At 38.3% G+C, this 17,169-nt stretch overlaps 1 protein-coding gene across 1 annotated transcript in view; it reads right to left on the bottom strand.

Annotated features, from left to right (window-relative positions):
- Actr3 (actin related protein 3) overlaps positions 1-17,169 on the bottom strand; it is a 42,083-nt gene that overhangs the window by 7,559 nt on the left and 17,355 nt on the right. Inside the window, exons 3-8 of the mRNA XM_027417777.2 lie at positions 15,705-15,829; positions 11,286-11,396; positions 7,798-7,893; positions 5,765-5,872; positions 4,421-4,564; positions 2,351-2,524 (exon numbers count right to left, since the gene is read on the bottom strand). Of these exons, the coding sequence (XP_027273578.1) occupies positions 2,351-2,524; positions 4,421-4,564; positions 5,765-5,872; positions 7,798-7,893; positions 11,286-11,396; positions 15,705-15,829 (758 nt within the window). The remainder of the gene's footprint in view (positions 1-2,350; positions 2,525-4,420; positions 4,565-5,764; positions 5,873-7,797; positions 7,894-11,285; positions 11,397-15,704; positions 15,830-17,169) is intronic.

The following is a 17,169-nucleotide window of genomic DNA, read 5'->3' as shown; positions in this document are numbered from 1 at the left end:
CACACACACACACACACACACACACACACACACACACACACGGCTCCATTCTGAGAAACTACAGTGAACTAACTAAATACACTTATCTAATTTTCTCTCCTCAAACTAAAACCACTGGTAAAGAGAAATTTTAAAAGCAAAACTTAAGACAACACAGAGATAATAGAAAGACAAGGCCATGCAGACCCTCCCTCCGCTACATTTAGGTCACCAGTGACAAAGTAGAATGAAATTGTTTGATAATAATGGACCTCTCCCACAAAGAATTAACTACAGCTGGGAGCTTAGAAACTGAGGTAGGAGGCAAAGACAGAGTCTCTCAGTCAACCCCAGTTCTTCTCCATAGGAGTCCATCAAATATTTTCTCTTCATCAAGATTTCTGCCTAATCAACTCTTAAGACTAGATCATTTTTCAGAGAATAGCTTCAGGAGCTATTTTTGTCCTACCTAAAGCAATGAAGGCACAGAGGGGGTGTCGAAGTCCTAAATAAACCTCACAGACTACTGATAGCTGCCTTCATTCCTCCCTTTCTCATGTAACTGCAAACGTTTACCCTCCATGCAGGAGCCTTTCTGGGAATGTTATCAAGCTTTCCTCTTATCAGAAAGTCTAGGAACAAACCATCTTTACCTGAAGAAAACTGGACAATATGAATGAAAAAGGACATAAGGACAGGACATAAGGAAAGGTATCCAACACAAGAGAAAAGGAAAGAAACAATTGGAACCTCCAGGCTGAAAGAGAAGGATATGGGACTCTACAGAAAGTCTACAAGGTTTATAATGGGTCAGCCCACAATTCCAGAAATTTAAATTCACAAAAATATCATACATTTGCATATCCCGAGAAGAGACTTGTTAAGCTAGCATAGAGTTCAGAGACAATTTCCTGATAATCACTTTTAAACCAAGCAAATGTGTTGTTAATGACCACATGGTCAACCGGCACAAGACTGAGTTGGCCACAGGGAAGGTACATGACTCAAGCAGACAGAAGCACTGTGACTTGACTCAAGTGTAAGCAAGTATCAGGGTACAAAGGGAACACAGAGGGACAACGGGAGGAGAGAAGATGCAGCTATCTTCCATAGCTCAAAGTCAATACAAAAATTAACTAGGGGGGATATCAAGGCTGCAAATCCCTGGAACTCAGATGTTCTGGTGTTTGCTTTGCTTTGCTTTTGGGGAGTGTGGAACAAGAGGTCTCACTGTGGAGCCCAAGATGGCCTCAACTCAAGATTCTCTTGCCTTAGCTTCTGGAGTGATGAGATTACAGAACTGCAGCTCCATGCAGAGCTAAGGAAAAATATACTCAGACTCATGTGCTCTGACCTCACTATTTATTTCACTTGAAAGATCCAAGCTACCTAAGTTATAAATTCTTCATATTCTTATCCTTCTCACATCTAAGCAAAATTACTAAATCCTAAAACCTCCATTTCCCTTCACTCCTTTCTCTATGACATAGACATTTATTTACCTGAAACACTGCAGCAAACTCACATGCTTCTAGCCTGGTTCCCAACAGTGTTCTGATGGAAAACTACCTTTTTTATATGGTAAACAAAGCTGTCATTTCCATGTTAGATTTCCACATACTATGAATTCCCTAGCATGAAAGCTAAATACCGACGCAACCATTGGGAGGACATCATCTGTCCTCTGAGAAGTTTCCCTGGTTCTTCCAAGCAGGCATATGCTCTCTGTTCCTATACCCTCAACACATATGCCCATCTATTAAAGCAACCACTTATTTAAACTCTCTAAACGCAAGAATAAGATTAAATAATCTTTCAGCTTTCAATATCCAATACTTAATCTGAGACTATGAAAGTCATAGCCATAAGTGGGGGGAAAAAGCAATTATCAAAACTATTCTTGATGCTGTATAAGCACAACAGGCCCTGAATATTAAAATTCTAATAGAGTTAATTCCTGATACCAAGTTACCTGAAGGATTTATATTATTTTAAAACAGTCTTTATGTTCCTTATATTTCCACAGATCAGAAAATACCCTACTAGCTATGACAATAATTTTACAAGAAATGCAGGCTTTCTGGAGGTTTAAGTCATTACAAACTAGAAAGGCTATTCTCTACCCTGCTCTTCCATGACACCCGCTTTGCTTCCTCTGAGCCACAAAGACTGAAGAAGTAGGATGACAGATAAGGCTGCTTTACCAGGAGCTGCTTCTCAGGGGTAGGGGTGGGATGGGATATGGCAGAAATCATTCTATGGTGCTTTAGGACACTAAAGAAAGTTTCTGAGATTGGGTCTCTCTGAATTTCTTCTGCATAACTCAAAGCAATTCCATTTAAAAACAAAACCACCAACCACCAAGTGTTACCTCTGGGTGGAAAAAGATCTCCGGTCCCAGGAATCTCTCATAGCCAACGTCAATGGAGAACTCTTTCTTTGAGATTGCGTTGACTCCGGTGTACTGTTTGATCCACTTTGACCCATCAGTGTCATACTTGTTAAACTCTTTTACTAAATCTGGGCAGACATAACTATAGCGTTCCTTAAAAGCAAATAAAGAAACAAAAGTAATTTTTTCCCTTGTTTTAGGTAAAGTTTTTTTAAAAAATGACAGTGTATCAGTCAAGCAGAATTGCATGAAGAACAGTTTCATTAAATATAATTAGGTAATTTTGATAAGTGAAAATTTAATGCTAGAATAGCATATTGTATGGTACAAATGAATGGCTCATCCGTACATAGTTTCTGATTCCATCAGCACAACTAAAATATGAAAGTCTAGACTTGGTCTTAACTATTTTAGTGCTACTTTATGAAAATACTCACTAAAGTCTTCACCATCTACTATGTCTGCAACAGAATAGAATATTCTACAAAAATGAAAAATGCATGCAAATAAAAAAATAGCTATACCTACAGAAACATAGACTCTTTATGCCTATTTGAAACAAAACCAATTCTCATCAAGGTAATGAATACAGAAAGAGAGAAATGTGCGCTACTCTGCTATTATCTGCAAGAATGAATTAGTACATGATTATCTCTGGCTGTGTCCCACTGCTTCTTCTATCTCTCTGGCAGTTTTTGAGTAACATATACAATTTCCAGTAATTCTGCATATCAAGGTCTCTTCTCAAGGAAGCTGAAGACATTATCAAAGATAACAAAAAGATATAAAAGGCTTTCATGATGTGGCATTGTGATGATGCACACCTTTAATCCCAGCACTAGGGAGGTAGAGGCAGAAGGATCTTCTGTGAGCTAGAGGCCAGCCAGGGCTAGCAGTCTTCCCTGGAATACATTAAAATTCCTAGTGGATTTCTGTTGGCTTTCCTTGTTTTAATGCTATAGATTTCCCAAAGAAGTTGAAAATAATAATGTTCATATTAATTTTCTTCATATTTAGTAGTTTGGGTCGTTTGTCTGTTTTTGAACAACCTCTGTATATCATTGGTTGTCTTAGAACTTGATATGTGAACCAGGTTGTCCTCAAACTCACAGAGATCTGTCTGCCTCTGCCTACCAAGTGCCAAGACTAAAGGTGTGATCTACCATGCATGGCTCTACATATTTAGTTTTTAGGTTACCCACTTGAGAAGTTTGGAAATCATCTATCAGTTTCTTTAATACACAGGAAGTAGTCAAAGCAAGCCACCTCCACAAATATCATACAATCATACAAAGAGATGCAAATAAATAAGTTATTTTTGCAAAAGTAGTTTTACATATTCAAAGCATGAGAACTACAGAAAAATTTTGGTTTTGTGAATAAATGACATAGTCAAAAGCAATGCCAAAAGAGTAAGAAAAATATTTTGACTACATGCATGAAACACTGATTTAAAGAATACATATAGTCAAGAACCTAACCAAATACCTCATATTCCCATCACAGATTCTGTCCATGTTCTACATCACTTGAGTAACATACTGCATCTATACTACAGAGCTCAACAAGCCAATTATATCAAAACAATTTTAGTAACAGAAAACTGTTAGGATTAAAAAAAAAGGACTCCGGCCACATGGTAGTGGCCCACGCCTTTTAATCCCAGCACTAGGAAAGCAGAGGCAGGCAGATCTCTGTGAATTCAAGGCCAGGCTTGTCTATAGAACACATTCCAAGACAGCCAAGGCTACACAGAAAAAACCTTATCTCAAGAAAACAAAATAAATATATGAATGAATCCTTGCTTTTAATAAAAGGAACTATCACAAAATTAATGTCTAAATACTCTTCCACTAGCCCTCTCAATGTGAACACGGAAAGAATATGCAAGGAGCAGGTGATCATCCACCATTTTTATCTGTGAGAATAACCCTGAGAAATCAACTTTGAGGGATCACTCTGACCGGCTGAGAAGACTCAGTCAGAAGAACTCTTGCCATCACAGTTCAGTATGTGACTATCCAGCTACACCATGATGCTACCGCATACCTTCACTGCTTTTGCAGTTTCCAGGGACTGTTCAGGAGGGATTCCTACTTCTCGATCTCGCAGCAGTTGCTGAATAAAGTATGTTATATCTCTTCCCGCAATTGGAATGTGTTTAATACAGCTGCCGATGACATACCCTTCAGCCTGTGTGCAAAAGGATAGATGTCAACTTTAGTGTTCTAAGAGTGTGGGGAATGAAGCAAACCAACTCCATTCATATACCTTGGCACAAGCATACTCTACCCCAATGCCATGTAATACTTTTAAATTATATTTCTAAAAATTAATTGATCAAAAATTAAGATCCATTTCTTAGTCAGATGTGGCAAGCATGCCTAAAAATCCCAGCATCAGAAAGGCTGGGGAAGGATTCAGGGTGTCTTCTTCAAGACAGTGTTTCTGACTGAACCAGAAACTCCATGTTTACAGCTAGGCCACTGAGTTCTTGAGACTATCCTCTGATTCCCACTGCTGTGATTAGACACATACAGCTCTGTCCTGCTTTTTATATCGGTGTTAGGTTATATCGGTGTTAGAACTGAATGCAGGTCTTCATACTTACAGAACAAACATTCTTCTTACCCAACAACTCATCACCAGCCCCACAACAGCTATTTTAGATACACCACTAAGAAAGAAAAAGGAACTATCCAGCAAAGCTATTACAAATCTACTAAATTCTAGACACATCCTAGTAAGGTATTAAAGATACCCAAAGGCTAAACAAAAGGTAATATATCCACACAATAAAATATGACTTGGCAATAGAAAGAAATGAAGTCGTATACATGCTATACATGTATGATCTTAATAACATTAGCCTAAGTAAATATAGCCTGTCACAAAGACCTGAGTACATAATTCCATTTCTATGAAACAGGCAAACTATTCACACAGAAAACCTGTGGTTGGCAGGTGTAATGTACACCACACCTGGAAATTGTCATGTGCTATTTGAGCTCACTAAGAACTTTCCTTCCTATGTGCTCTCATCTTCACGGTCCATGGTGCCAGCTAAGATTCTCAGCCTATATTATCCTGCCACTTTCTAGGTCTTTAAGTGAAGATCAAATCTGAAGTTAATCATGCTATATTGTGTGTGTTCCACAATACTCTCCCCAGCTCTGTGACCTTCATCAGTTACAAACCTAACTGTGACTATAATAGGGAGCTGGTTTTGTCTCCTTTCAGAACTGTTGATCCTCTTAAGACCCTCAGCTCCTCATGAAGTCCATGATGGTGGCTCAGAAAGATGTTCTCAGTCTCGTAGAGGTTGTCATTAATTCCTGTCATTTACTTCTAGGTATACTATTTCACATTCTCTTGCAATTTTTCTGTTCTTACCACAGGAATGACATGAGTGACTCCATCTCCGCTGTCTATTACTGTACCCGTCAGCGTCCTCTCTCCTACTTGTCTTGAGGTCCAGGATGCAGCTAAGGCAAGAACAGCCTAGAAAAAAAAAAAAAGACAAACAAAAATAAACTGTTAAAGAGTTACTAGGGATAATAAGGGGCCAGCCCCCTGTTTTAGCAGCCATGACAGGCTAACATGTGCTCACCTGACCTTGCCCCTCCTGTCCTATTCACTAGGAGGTCAGATTCCCTCGTGGCAAGGAACCCATCAGATATTAGCTGGTGGGGCTCTGCTTTACAGCTCTGGGTGTGCTTTACGAACAGGTGCACAACAGTGATGCGCAAAGCACAGCAACCACCCTGGGAGGGCCTATAGGCCATAACAACCAGTTTACCAATCAATACAGGACAGGTCGCCCAAGTCCGGAAGCACAGAAATCCTGAGACTGCTGCATACCCCTAGACACTCCCCTTACGCTATCTGATATTTTCCCAGCTTCATGGTTTCTTGGGGTCTTTCTCCAGCCATCCACCAGTGAATGGATGAAAGGCCCAAGCTAATGGGGTTAGCTCAATAAGAGAAGTTCATGGGTCTGTTATTGCATTCAGGCCACTTAGAAAGTTCAGAGTTTAGTAGGATCACTCTCTTCCTAAAGCCACAATCAACAGTGACAGAAACACATAACATGGTAGCACTACCTTACCCAAACTTAAATATGATTACTCAGACTGCCACAAAGCACCAAAGTTTCCAATCAGCATGAGTCAGCTAGCCATTACTCTTAAGAACTCAAACTCCAAGTTCCTAATGCAATCTGCAGTTAGCATTATAGAACAAGTACCTTAACTGAAAATGCCACACACACTTCTGGACACTGAGTCAACTAGAAAACCATTCACATACAACACCGTTTTTTCCTACCAATAATCTTGTCATGGCCAATAGAAAACAATTCCTTCCTAAAAACAAAACAAAACAAAGAAACAACAAAAAAAAAATTCTTGCAAACTAAGAATATCATTTTTATGAAAAGCTAACTTCTTAAATCAAAACACATAAGTAACTAAAAATAGATGATAAAACTGACTTTGTCGGGCTGGAGAGATGGCTCAGAGGTTAAGAGCACTGACTACTCTTCCAGAGGTCCTGAGTTCAATTCCCAGCAACCACATGGTGGCTCACAACCATCCTTTATGAGATCTGGTGCCCTCTTCTGGTGTGCAGATATACATAGAAGCAGAATGTTGTATACATAATAAATAAAATCTTAAAAAAAAGAAAGCTGTCTTTAAAAAAAACTTATAAAAAAAAAAACTGACTTTGTCCACTTGCAATGTAATACCTAAAAGGAACCAAAACAGGTTCTTCGACCACCATCCTCCTTTTTAAACTCACAACATCTTCTGGCATAAGACTTCTTAGACCATTTCTACAAGTCTTTTATAAACACTCAGGATCCCAAACTAGAATATGTATATGTTAATATACTGAGTTATAGAAATCTTACTGACTACTACACATCAACAAAAAGGAACAGATACTAAACTAATGAATGAAATGCCCTGAGGAAATCTAGCAAAGTACAGCACTAAGGAGGCTAAAGCACAAATAGCTTTTCAAGTCCAACACCACCAGCCTATGCTACACTGGAAGACCCACAGTCTCAAGAAATTAAACAAAATAAAGCAGTCAGAAGTCAGACATGGTAGATTATGCTTGTAATCCAGCCCTGAAGCAGGAGGACTGCAACAAGTTCAGACCATCCTAAATTACAAAATAAGACCCTGTAGATTGACTAGATAAATGGAAATATAGATGGGGGCGAATGAGGGTGAATTTTTGTCTCCCTGTCTATAAATGTTATCTCCCTTTCCTAATTGTTTCTAAATTATCAGCTCAAGAGAATATGGTAAGATTTGAATTATGGCAGAACTTTCTGGGAAAAAGAGAGATGCATGGTTTAGGAGTAAATTAAGTCTAGATAAATGTAAAAGCCAAGCTTATATAAAGATATCACTTACCTGCACAGCAATGTACAAGCCTGGAACATTGAAGGACTCAAACATTATTTCAGCAGTATATTCCCTGTTTTCTGGAGTATTCAGTGGAGGTTCAGTCTATTGAATTTAATAATATTTTTAAAAGACAATGTGAGATCATTTTGGAATTTATAGGCAATTTCTAAAGGGAAAATAATATATAAGGTACTTTAAAAGGCACTAAATTTGTAAGTAAGAAGACACAAAGACTACAGGAAAAATATACAGAATTAAAGCAGACCCACACATACATGAAAATATGTTCTCACTGTCTGTATGTTCATTCTACTTTTGCTTTGACTTTTTTTTCTTGTTTGTTTTGTCCCATGCCAACTTGTTTTTATTTTATTTTTTAGAAGCCTGTTTATAGTCTAACAAGATAGAAAAAAAGGGTGTGGATTTGGGTGGGGAAGTCAGGAAGATTTGTAAGGCACTGGGGAGGGGGGAGAACATAATTAGAAAAGATTATATAGAAAAAATTATTTTCAATTAAAAAAAAACTGAAGTGTTCAACATCATTTCAAGTCACCAGGAAAATGAAAATTAAAACTAAATCAAGAAAGCTGTACACCTACCATAATAACTAAAGTTAAAAAAACTTAATACACTAAACACAGTCTAGAATGCAGGAGCAACCCAATTATGAACAGCATTATATGAAAAGTTGCCCCAAGTTCTAAATCAGCTAAGTGATTGCCCTGCAGCAGAGCAAGTTCACACAAGTGATGAAAATAAGTGTCTATAGAGACAAGAATATTCAAACAGCCAGACTGTCATAGTTGAAAACATTAAACTGCATGACACAAGTTTTACTATAGCATAACCTATATGATTTCATTTATGCAAAACCCAAATAAAGGCAAAATTAATCTCACTTGTAAAAATAAATTAAAATGAATGAAACAGTGGTTGCCTCAAGGGAATGAAGAACATAAATTAACTAGAAAAAGCATATGTTGATAATATGTTACTTACAAAACTGTCAAAACTAACGGTGGACCAACCATCTATACTCATTCACTGCACTGAGTACCATTTATGCCATTAAGTACAGTCTATGGCTATTTTCACTCTACTGTAGGACTGAATAGCTGTCACAGAACCATTACATACTCATTTGGTCTCTTCAGTGTCCATATGGACTACAACGGCAAATTCATTCTGTCATCCATCCGTCTGTCTGTCTGTCTATCTGGTCCTTTTTCTTTATCTATCTATCTATCTATCTATCTATCTATCTATCTATCTATCTATCTATCTATCATCTATCTGGTCCTTTTTCTTTTGCCAATCCTGGTCTATCACTCACTCACTATTTGTTTCTTTTTGGTTTTTTTTTTTTTTTTTTTTTTTTGGACAAGCCTGGTCAAAATCCATACATAGAATGATTCAGATTTATGATTTTATAATACACACATTTTATAAGAAAAAGAACAACCATACACAAATAATGAACTGTTTGATGATGGACACACTGTTTAAGCATGAAATGATTTTCTCTATATGTAGCTTATTTTGATGTGATTCAAAAGCAAAACAGAATAACAAATGGATAAACAGATATATGGCAAAACAATTACGCTAAATATATACTTATACTAAAATGTTAATAGGTTGTAGGTATATGGGTGTCCACAGTAATGTTCTTTCAACTTTACAAATAGTCTAGCTACAAATAGTATTCACAAAGCACCATAATGAAACACTGAATATTGGATTAGCAAAAACTCATGTTCAAGTATAAAGATAACAAAAAAGAAACCCTTTTTGTGTTGTAAGAAGATAAAAGGGGAAAAAATGTTCATATGTTCTACTAGGAAGTTAGCAGTAGTTATCAAATAGTTTTAAAAACAAATAAGAGGGGCTGGACGGATGATACAATAGTTAAGAGCATTTACTGATCTAAGAGAGGACCTGGGCTCAGTTCCCACCACACACGGACGCAAACAACCCTCTGTAACTTCAGTTCTAGTGGATCTGATATTGTCTTCTGATCTCTGAAGGCAGGCACAGAGTATGTATACACACATGCAGGCAAAGCAATCATACAGAAAAATAAAAAAAGTATTTACAACAATTTTAAAAACCAAGAAAAATCATTTAAAGAAGCATTTGCTTTTAAAGCTATGAACACAAATTGCTTTAATTTTTTAAAAGTTAAAATATTAAGTGGTATTGTACTTTTACTGTTAAAAATAATCAATGAGCCTGGGAGTGGTGGCACGTGCCTTTAATTCCAACACTCAGGAGGCACAGGCAGGTGCATCTCTGCAAGTTCGAAGCCAGACTGGTCTACAAAGTGAGTTCCAGGCAGCCAGGACTGTTTCACAGAGAAACACTGTCTTGAACAATCAAAAGAAGAAAAAGAAAAAACAAAAATCCAATGAGGTGGTAACCTAACCTTTACCAAAATACATAGTACAAGTAGGGCGGTAGTGGCGCACACCTTTAATCCCAGTACTCAAGAGGCAGAGGCAGGCAGATCTCTGTGAGTTCCAGACCAGTGTGGTCTACAAGAGCTGGTTCCAGGACTGCCTCCAAAGCCACAGAAAAACCCCGTCTCAAAAAACCAAAACCAAAACCAAAAAGCAAAAAAAAAAAAAAAAAAAACACCATATTACAGACCTAAGAGAAATCATCCACTTTGCACCATGCTTCTAAAGGTAATTATAACAGTTTAAGTCACAAATTAGCAGCAGCAGACTCATGTGCTCAAGCCTTCATTGCCAGCTGACGAGCTCCTTGAGAGACTGGATCATGAGGGCTTCAACCTCACCAACTGATTTGTTTATTCACTGAATAATTAGACGACGGATCAACTGTGAAAAGGTGGGGGTCTGGCTAGAGTCAGTCACCAAGGTCCAGATGATGGCCTTGCATCTGCCTCACTCTACTCTGAGGTCCACCCCTTTGCTCCATCACTTCCCACAGAGATGCTCTATTTTACAAGGCACAGGCCCAGAAGCAATAGAGCCAAACAACTGTGGTTGTAAGCCTCAGACACTATGAACTGAAACAAAACTTTCTTCCCTTACATTATTTTGACACTGGGGGGGGGGGGTAAACATGATTATTTATGGATCATATCTTAATGATTGTATTAGTTATCAAAAGCATTTATGTGATTACACTTTAGTGCTTGAACACATTGCTACTTTACCACAGCCTGCAGCCAGATGGTTTAAGAATGACAGTTTTATCTAACAAAGTCTTTCAGATATGGCAACATAATAAATAATATAATATGCTTGCTAGTGATACCTGGGTTATTAAAATGTTCTTCAAAATTTTCCTAATAGGCTGGGCAATGAGGTACATGCCTGTTAATCCAGCATTTGGGATGGTAAGGCAGAATGATCCTGAATACAGAGCCATCCTGGGCTTACAAATCCAATCTCAAAAAAGAGGGGGGGTCCCTCTTTATAATAATAAATAATAATTTATAATAAATAATTATAATGTGTACTTACCAAAAGAAAGTAATGGTCTTCAGGCTCTGCCCTTAAATATTTAAAAATCACTTGTTCCATAAACCTTTCCATCAAGTCCCAATCTTCAACTATACCATGGCGGATTGGCCACTATTAAAACAAAAACAAATTAAGTCTTTATAATGTCAAGAAATCAGACCTATAAATACAACACCAGAGACTATTAGCTCACTAGCAGATATTAGAAAAAGATGTATTTCTTTAGGTGTGATGGTACCACAGATCATCCTTAGGCTATACATGTTTAAGTAGAAATATTCACACTTACAGAAAAGAAGTTACTTTTACAATGTACATTCAGGTGGTTGAAAAATGTAAGATAATATATCAAAAATGTTAAACTTTATCCTAATTTCTTTAATCCTCAATAATTAGCTCATTAACTAATATCTGTCATATATCTAACGTATAATACATACTTGGTAGCTGGATATAGTGGCATACACTTGCTGTTTTAGCTACTGAGGAGGCTGAAGCAGGAGGACTGCTTGAGCTCACAAGTCTGAGAGTACGCTAAGCAATAGTGAGATGTCATTTCAAAATAACCATAGTAACAAATCAGTAAACAAAACACTGTTAAATATCCGATACTGGAATAATAATTACGCACATAGGATTTACTTAGGAAGGCTATACAGGTTTATACTGAACCAGGGCAACCCACAAGCATGTCTACAAGGTTTTAAATTTTACTAGCATACACAGGTTACACACCACACCATGTGCTAGCCTATGGTAATTTTCAACATCAGAGTGTGCCACACTCCTCCATGATAAGGTTTCTTTTGTAAAGTTGGTTGCCAGCTGTTACTATATATATATATCAATCATAATATTCCCTTTTAAAGCAAGAAATGGAAGTAGTAATGTCCAATCCATTCCACTGTGAACTCAGGGGCTATCAAGCAAAGCATACCAATAGGAATTGTTAAGTTGCCTTTTTATTTTTTTAAGATTTATTTATTATGTACACAGTGTTCTGCCTGCATATATGCTTGCGTGCCAGAAGAGGGTACCAGATCTCATTATAGATAGCTGTGAGCCATGTTGTTGCTGGGAACTGAACTTAGGACCTCTGGAAGAGCAATCAGTGTTAACCTCTCAGCCATCTCTGCAGCCCTAAGTTGACTTTTTTATGTGGCTACTACAGCCCCTGAATTTCACATTCTTTTTCAAAATCTAGGTGGCTCTTTGAAAATGGTACAGAAATATAAAAGGCACCAAGAAAGCTCCTGAGTCTCTGACAGATTACCATTCACACAGTCAACAGTCTGTTGTATCCGTCAGGAATAATCCATTGTTACTCCTGTGTACCCTTGACCACAACTTTTAAGGCATGTTACTGTGACTTGCAAATCATCTTCACCTTGTCTGGGCCACCTACACTAACCTCTCTGCTCATCTCGACACGTCACAGATGAACTTTTCAATGTTTGACCACACTGACCTCACCTTTCCCAAGGCATCCTTCCCCTGAGCCACAGATGACACCTAACTATCTACCACAAAAAAAAAAAAAAAAAAGGAGAATTCACCAGGCAGTGGTGGTGCACACCTTTAATCTCAGCACTCTGGGGGCAAAGGTAGGCAGATCTCTTTAAGTTCAAGGCCAGCCTGGTCTATAGAGCAAGTTCCAGAACAGGCTCCAAAGCTACAGAGAAACCCTGTCTCCAAAAAACAAAACAAAACAAAACAAACAGAAAACTCTAAAGAAAGAAAAAGGAGAATGCAAGAAGGAATTGAATCTCCTTCACCAAATCTGTAAACTTCTACTATAATGCTAGCAGAACTGAGTATTAAACGTTTCTTCCATCTTAATTTGGCAACTTATCCTTTCATCACTTCATGAAATAGTATCCCTATTGTTATTCTCTCCTGATCTACCATCCACAAAGCCACATTCATCCAGCTCCACTATACTTCTACCTCAATAGACATCTTATTTGATATTCCATGCTGTTTATCTGTCCCTCTCCACTCGGGCCTCATTAGTACAGCTCTCAGGCTTCTCTCCTACTGCAGACTCCCCTAGGTAACAGTATCACCTCCCAAAGCAACTCATACCCCCTTATCTCTGTCCTTATCCATCTTGTTTCTAAGCTCCAAAGTCAGCACACTGGACTATCAGGCAGCATGTGAGCTGCCTCACAGGTACTTCGAATACGAAACCTTCAAAATTAAATTCATTGTCTCATCTATACACCACCTCAGTGTTTCTACTTTAATGTTCTTTATTTCAGGAGTAACTAGAAATATCTTTACCTACATATCTAGTTACCAACAATGCCTTGTTAATCCTTAAATACCCATTTACTTATTCTTCTCAAAAAAATAAACTTTAACATACCATTGGCTCACTCTTAGATTTCTATGCCAACAATAAAAATAACAAGAAGTAGTGGATCATGGCAAATTGTGTTAATAAAAATGTAATCAAGAGACCAGATCATGGGAAATTTTATTAGACGGCTGCTTTTTCCCATAAGGAAATAGCAAGAAAAAAAAAGATAAAATACATACGCAGAAAGTGAAATTATGGGTCAGAAGACTCATGAAACTTAATAGCTAAATCCAATGCAAAATTCTTATTTTAACCATGACCCAAACATTAACCCCTCAGGAAACATTTAGAGAAATGTATTCAACTCTGACTAAAACAATGAGATGCTGTTAACAGGCAAGTACTCATAAGTAACTGACTAAAAAATAACTGGGGAATGAAATAACCAAGTAAGATTAGTTACAAATTGTACTTGCCAAAGCTGAGTGATAGGCATGTGTGGGGTAAATATATTTTTCCTCTTTTTTTTTATTAATTTGTTTTATTGTTTTTTTGAGATAGAGTTTCACTATACAGTCCTGATTGGCCTGGAACTTGCTATGGAGACCAGGCTGGCCTCAAACTCACAAAGATCCTCTGCTTCCGCCTCCCAAGGGCTAGGATTAAAGGTGTGTGCTACACCTAACCCTTTACTTTAAGTTATGAATTTTTCTGTAACATTTTAATGTATACATGTGAATGAATGTGCATGCATGCATGCATGCATGCATGCACGCACGCGCACACACACACACACACACACACACACACACACACACACACACACACAATTAATTTAATGGTTGGAGGTCTCCACAACAGGAGGAACTATATAAAGGATCACAGTACTAGGAAGGTATCACTAACATTACGTGACATATCTCATCATCCCAGAACCATATGTGCTTCCCTCAAATAATGTCTCCTCACTATTTGAGCACTACAACACTTTCTTTATATTCATCCTCTCATCAAGGTCCACAATAATCCTGTAGTACTAACAGCTCCATTACATAGATAAAGAACTAAAATACAGAAAGTCAAGCCATTGGATGATACCACAGAGCTAGAAAGAAATGTGGCCCAAAACTGACCATGATTGCACCTATTCATCCAGTACATATATGAATGCTGCCCATAGGTAAAAGTGGCTTCCATGCAGCCCCTGGATTTCAGGAATATGAGCTATACTGCTCCCCATCATCCTCATAAGCCTTCCTATATAATGGCCTCTCTGTCTGCATATCTCACCTAACTCCTATTTTATTCTTCAAGATTTGGCTTAATGATTTATCCTTCAAGGACTGCTAAATCCCCACCTAGGCAGCACCTGACTCCTGTGGCACACACCCAGAGCAGCTATCCTGTGTCCCTTCTATCCACTTCATACTATCTCATTGGGAGGGAAGCTGTTTCTTGCTACTTTCTTTTCAGCGTGAGGCAAAATTGCAGTTATGGTAGGGCAGTTATTTCACTTCAAATTACAAAGGAAGGAAAGCACAAAGAGGAAATGAATAGTTGGAAGTTAGTTACCTTTCAGGAAGGCTTTCAGAGTAGTGGCTGTGGCTCTGTGTTACAAGATTTGCTCTTAACTAGCACAACCAACCACACAATTTCTTTAATCTGTACAATGAAGACTGCTTGCTTTACTGTATAAGTTCTGTTTCAGTGAACAGACAGACAGAAAGGGCAGAGAAGGAAAGAGGCAGAACAACATTCCCAGATGTAACAATGTAGAGTTAACCGGGGAAAAGAAAAAAAAAAAAAATCAACCCCTACTGAGGGCCTTGAGAGGCAATGTGCATGGAAAAGTAAATCCATTCACTTCTGTATGTTGAAGTCATGGGGGAAGGAGAAATTTCTATGGTTAGGAAGAAGGGAACAGAGCCCAGCAATCAGAAGCAGGCAAATCTCTGAGTTCAAGGCCAGCCTGGTCTACACAGCCAGTTCCAGGCAAGACCCTGACTCAAAATGTTAAAGCAAAAACAAACAAAACAAAAAATGATGGGGGAGACCATCAAATCCTAACAGAGTGAAAGAGAGCACAGCAGCTGACTGCACCACTCTTAGACACATACCTTTGTTGCATACGTGGGTTTTTCTATTGCTTCATCACCAATGAAGAAGTCTAGGTCATCCACACCTTTCATCACCCTCCTCTGGGCTTGATCACCTACTTTTGCAGACTCTTTGATTGCAATACCTTTGAAGGAAGTAGTGAATCAAACATTTTACATTTTTCATCTTTTCAAATGAAACAAACTTTTAACTTGCCCTTCTTTAATTATAAAGTGTTATTTAAAACAACAACAAAGCTGGGAAGTGGTGGCACACACCTTTAATCCCAGCACTTGGGAGGCAGAGGCAGGGGGATCTCTGTGAATTTGAGGCCAGCCTGGTCTACAAAGCTACACAGAGAAACCCTGTCTCGAAAAACGGAAGGAAGGAAGGAAGGAAGGAAGGAAGGAAGGAAGGAAGGAAGGAAGGAAGGAAGGAAGGAAGGATAAAGAAATAAAACAATATTTAAACAGTTAAACTAATGAATGAAAGTCATTAGAAACCTGTGAAAATTCATTTTATACAATGACACCTCAACTTCCTCTAGGAGACAAGGCCTCAAATACAAAACACCCAAAAAAGTGCTACTATGGGACTGTTTCAGCTGTTTCCAAAAACTACTAAATCTATTTTGATTCTAATTGGGTATACATGTTACCAGGGTCTCATGTATGTCAGGTGTATACTTCCACCAAGTTATATGCCAGTCCTTTTAAACGTTTTACTTTTTCACTAAGCTACCCTAACAGCCTTGAACTTAGAGCCCTCCTGCCTCCGCTTCACAAGGAATAGGTATTGCAATCCTTTGCCACCAATGCTTAACTTCATTCTGAATAAAAATATAATCCTGGAAGGCCAGAGAGATGGATCAGAGGGTAAAAACACTTGTTCTATAAGTCTCATGACCTAAATTCAATCCCCAGAACCCTCATGGTGGAAGAAGAAAACTGACTCATCAGAAAGCAATCTGTTGCACAAATTCTAATTGGTCTTAATGATAAAAACTCAGGGTCAGATACTGGGGTTAATGCTGAAGATCAGAGAAGCAAAACAGTCAGCCACTAGAGTTCTACCTCCACCAACCCTCAGACCAAAAAGGCAACCCTGTCCTCATACTGCATCTCCAGACTGCATCTGTCTCCACCAAACCTCAGATTGCACTGAACTCCTGTCTCCTCCTACCTTATATTCCTCTGTAGTGCCAGGATTAAAGGTGTGGGATCCAAGCCCTTTTGTGAGCTCTCTTTCTCTTTCAGACTGGATCAATTTCATGTAGCTCAGGGTGGACTTGAATTAACAGAGATCTGTTTGCCTCTGTCTCCCGAGTGCTGGTATTAAAGGCATGCACCACCACTGCCTGGTCTTAATGGCTAACTAGTGTGGCTAGCTTTGCACTCTGCTCTTCAGGCAACCTTTATTTGTTGGAGCATAAACAAAATATCGCCACAATAATCCTAACCTCTACACACATTATGTCAACTGTGC

Source organism: Cricetulus griseus, chromosome 5 (genome assembly GCF_003668045.3).
Source record: "Cricetulus griseus strain 17A/GY chromosome 5, alternate assembly CriGri-PICRH-1.0, whole genome shotgun sequence".
NCBI lineage: Eukaryota > Metazoa > Chordata > Mammalia > Rodentia > Cricetidae > Cricetulus > Cricetulus griseus.
The sequence above is the reverse complement of the archived record's forward strand: the minus strand, read 5'-3'. Positions and strand labels throughout refer to the sequence as shown.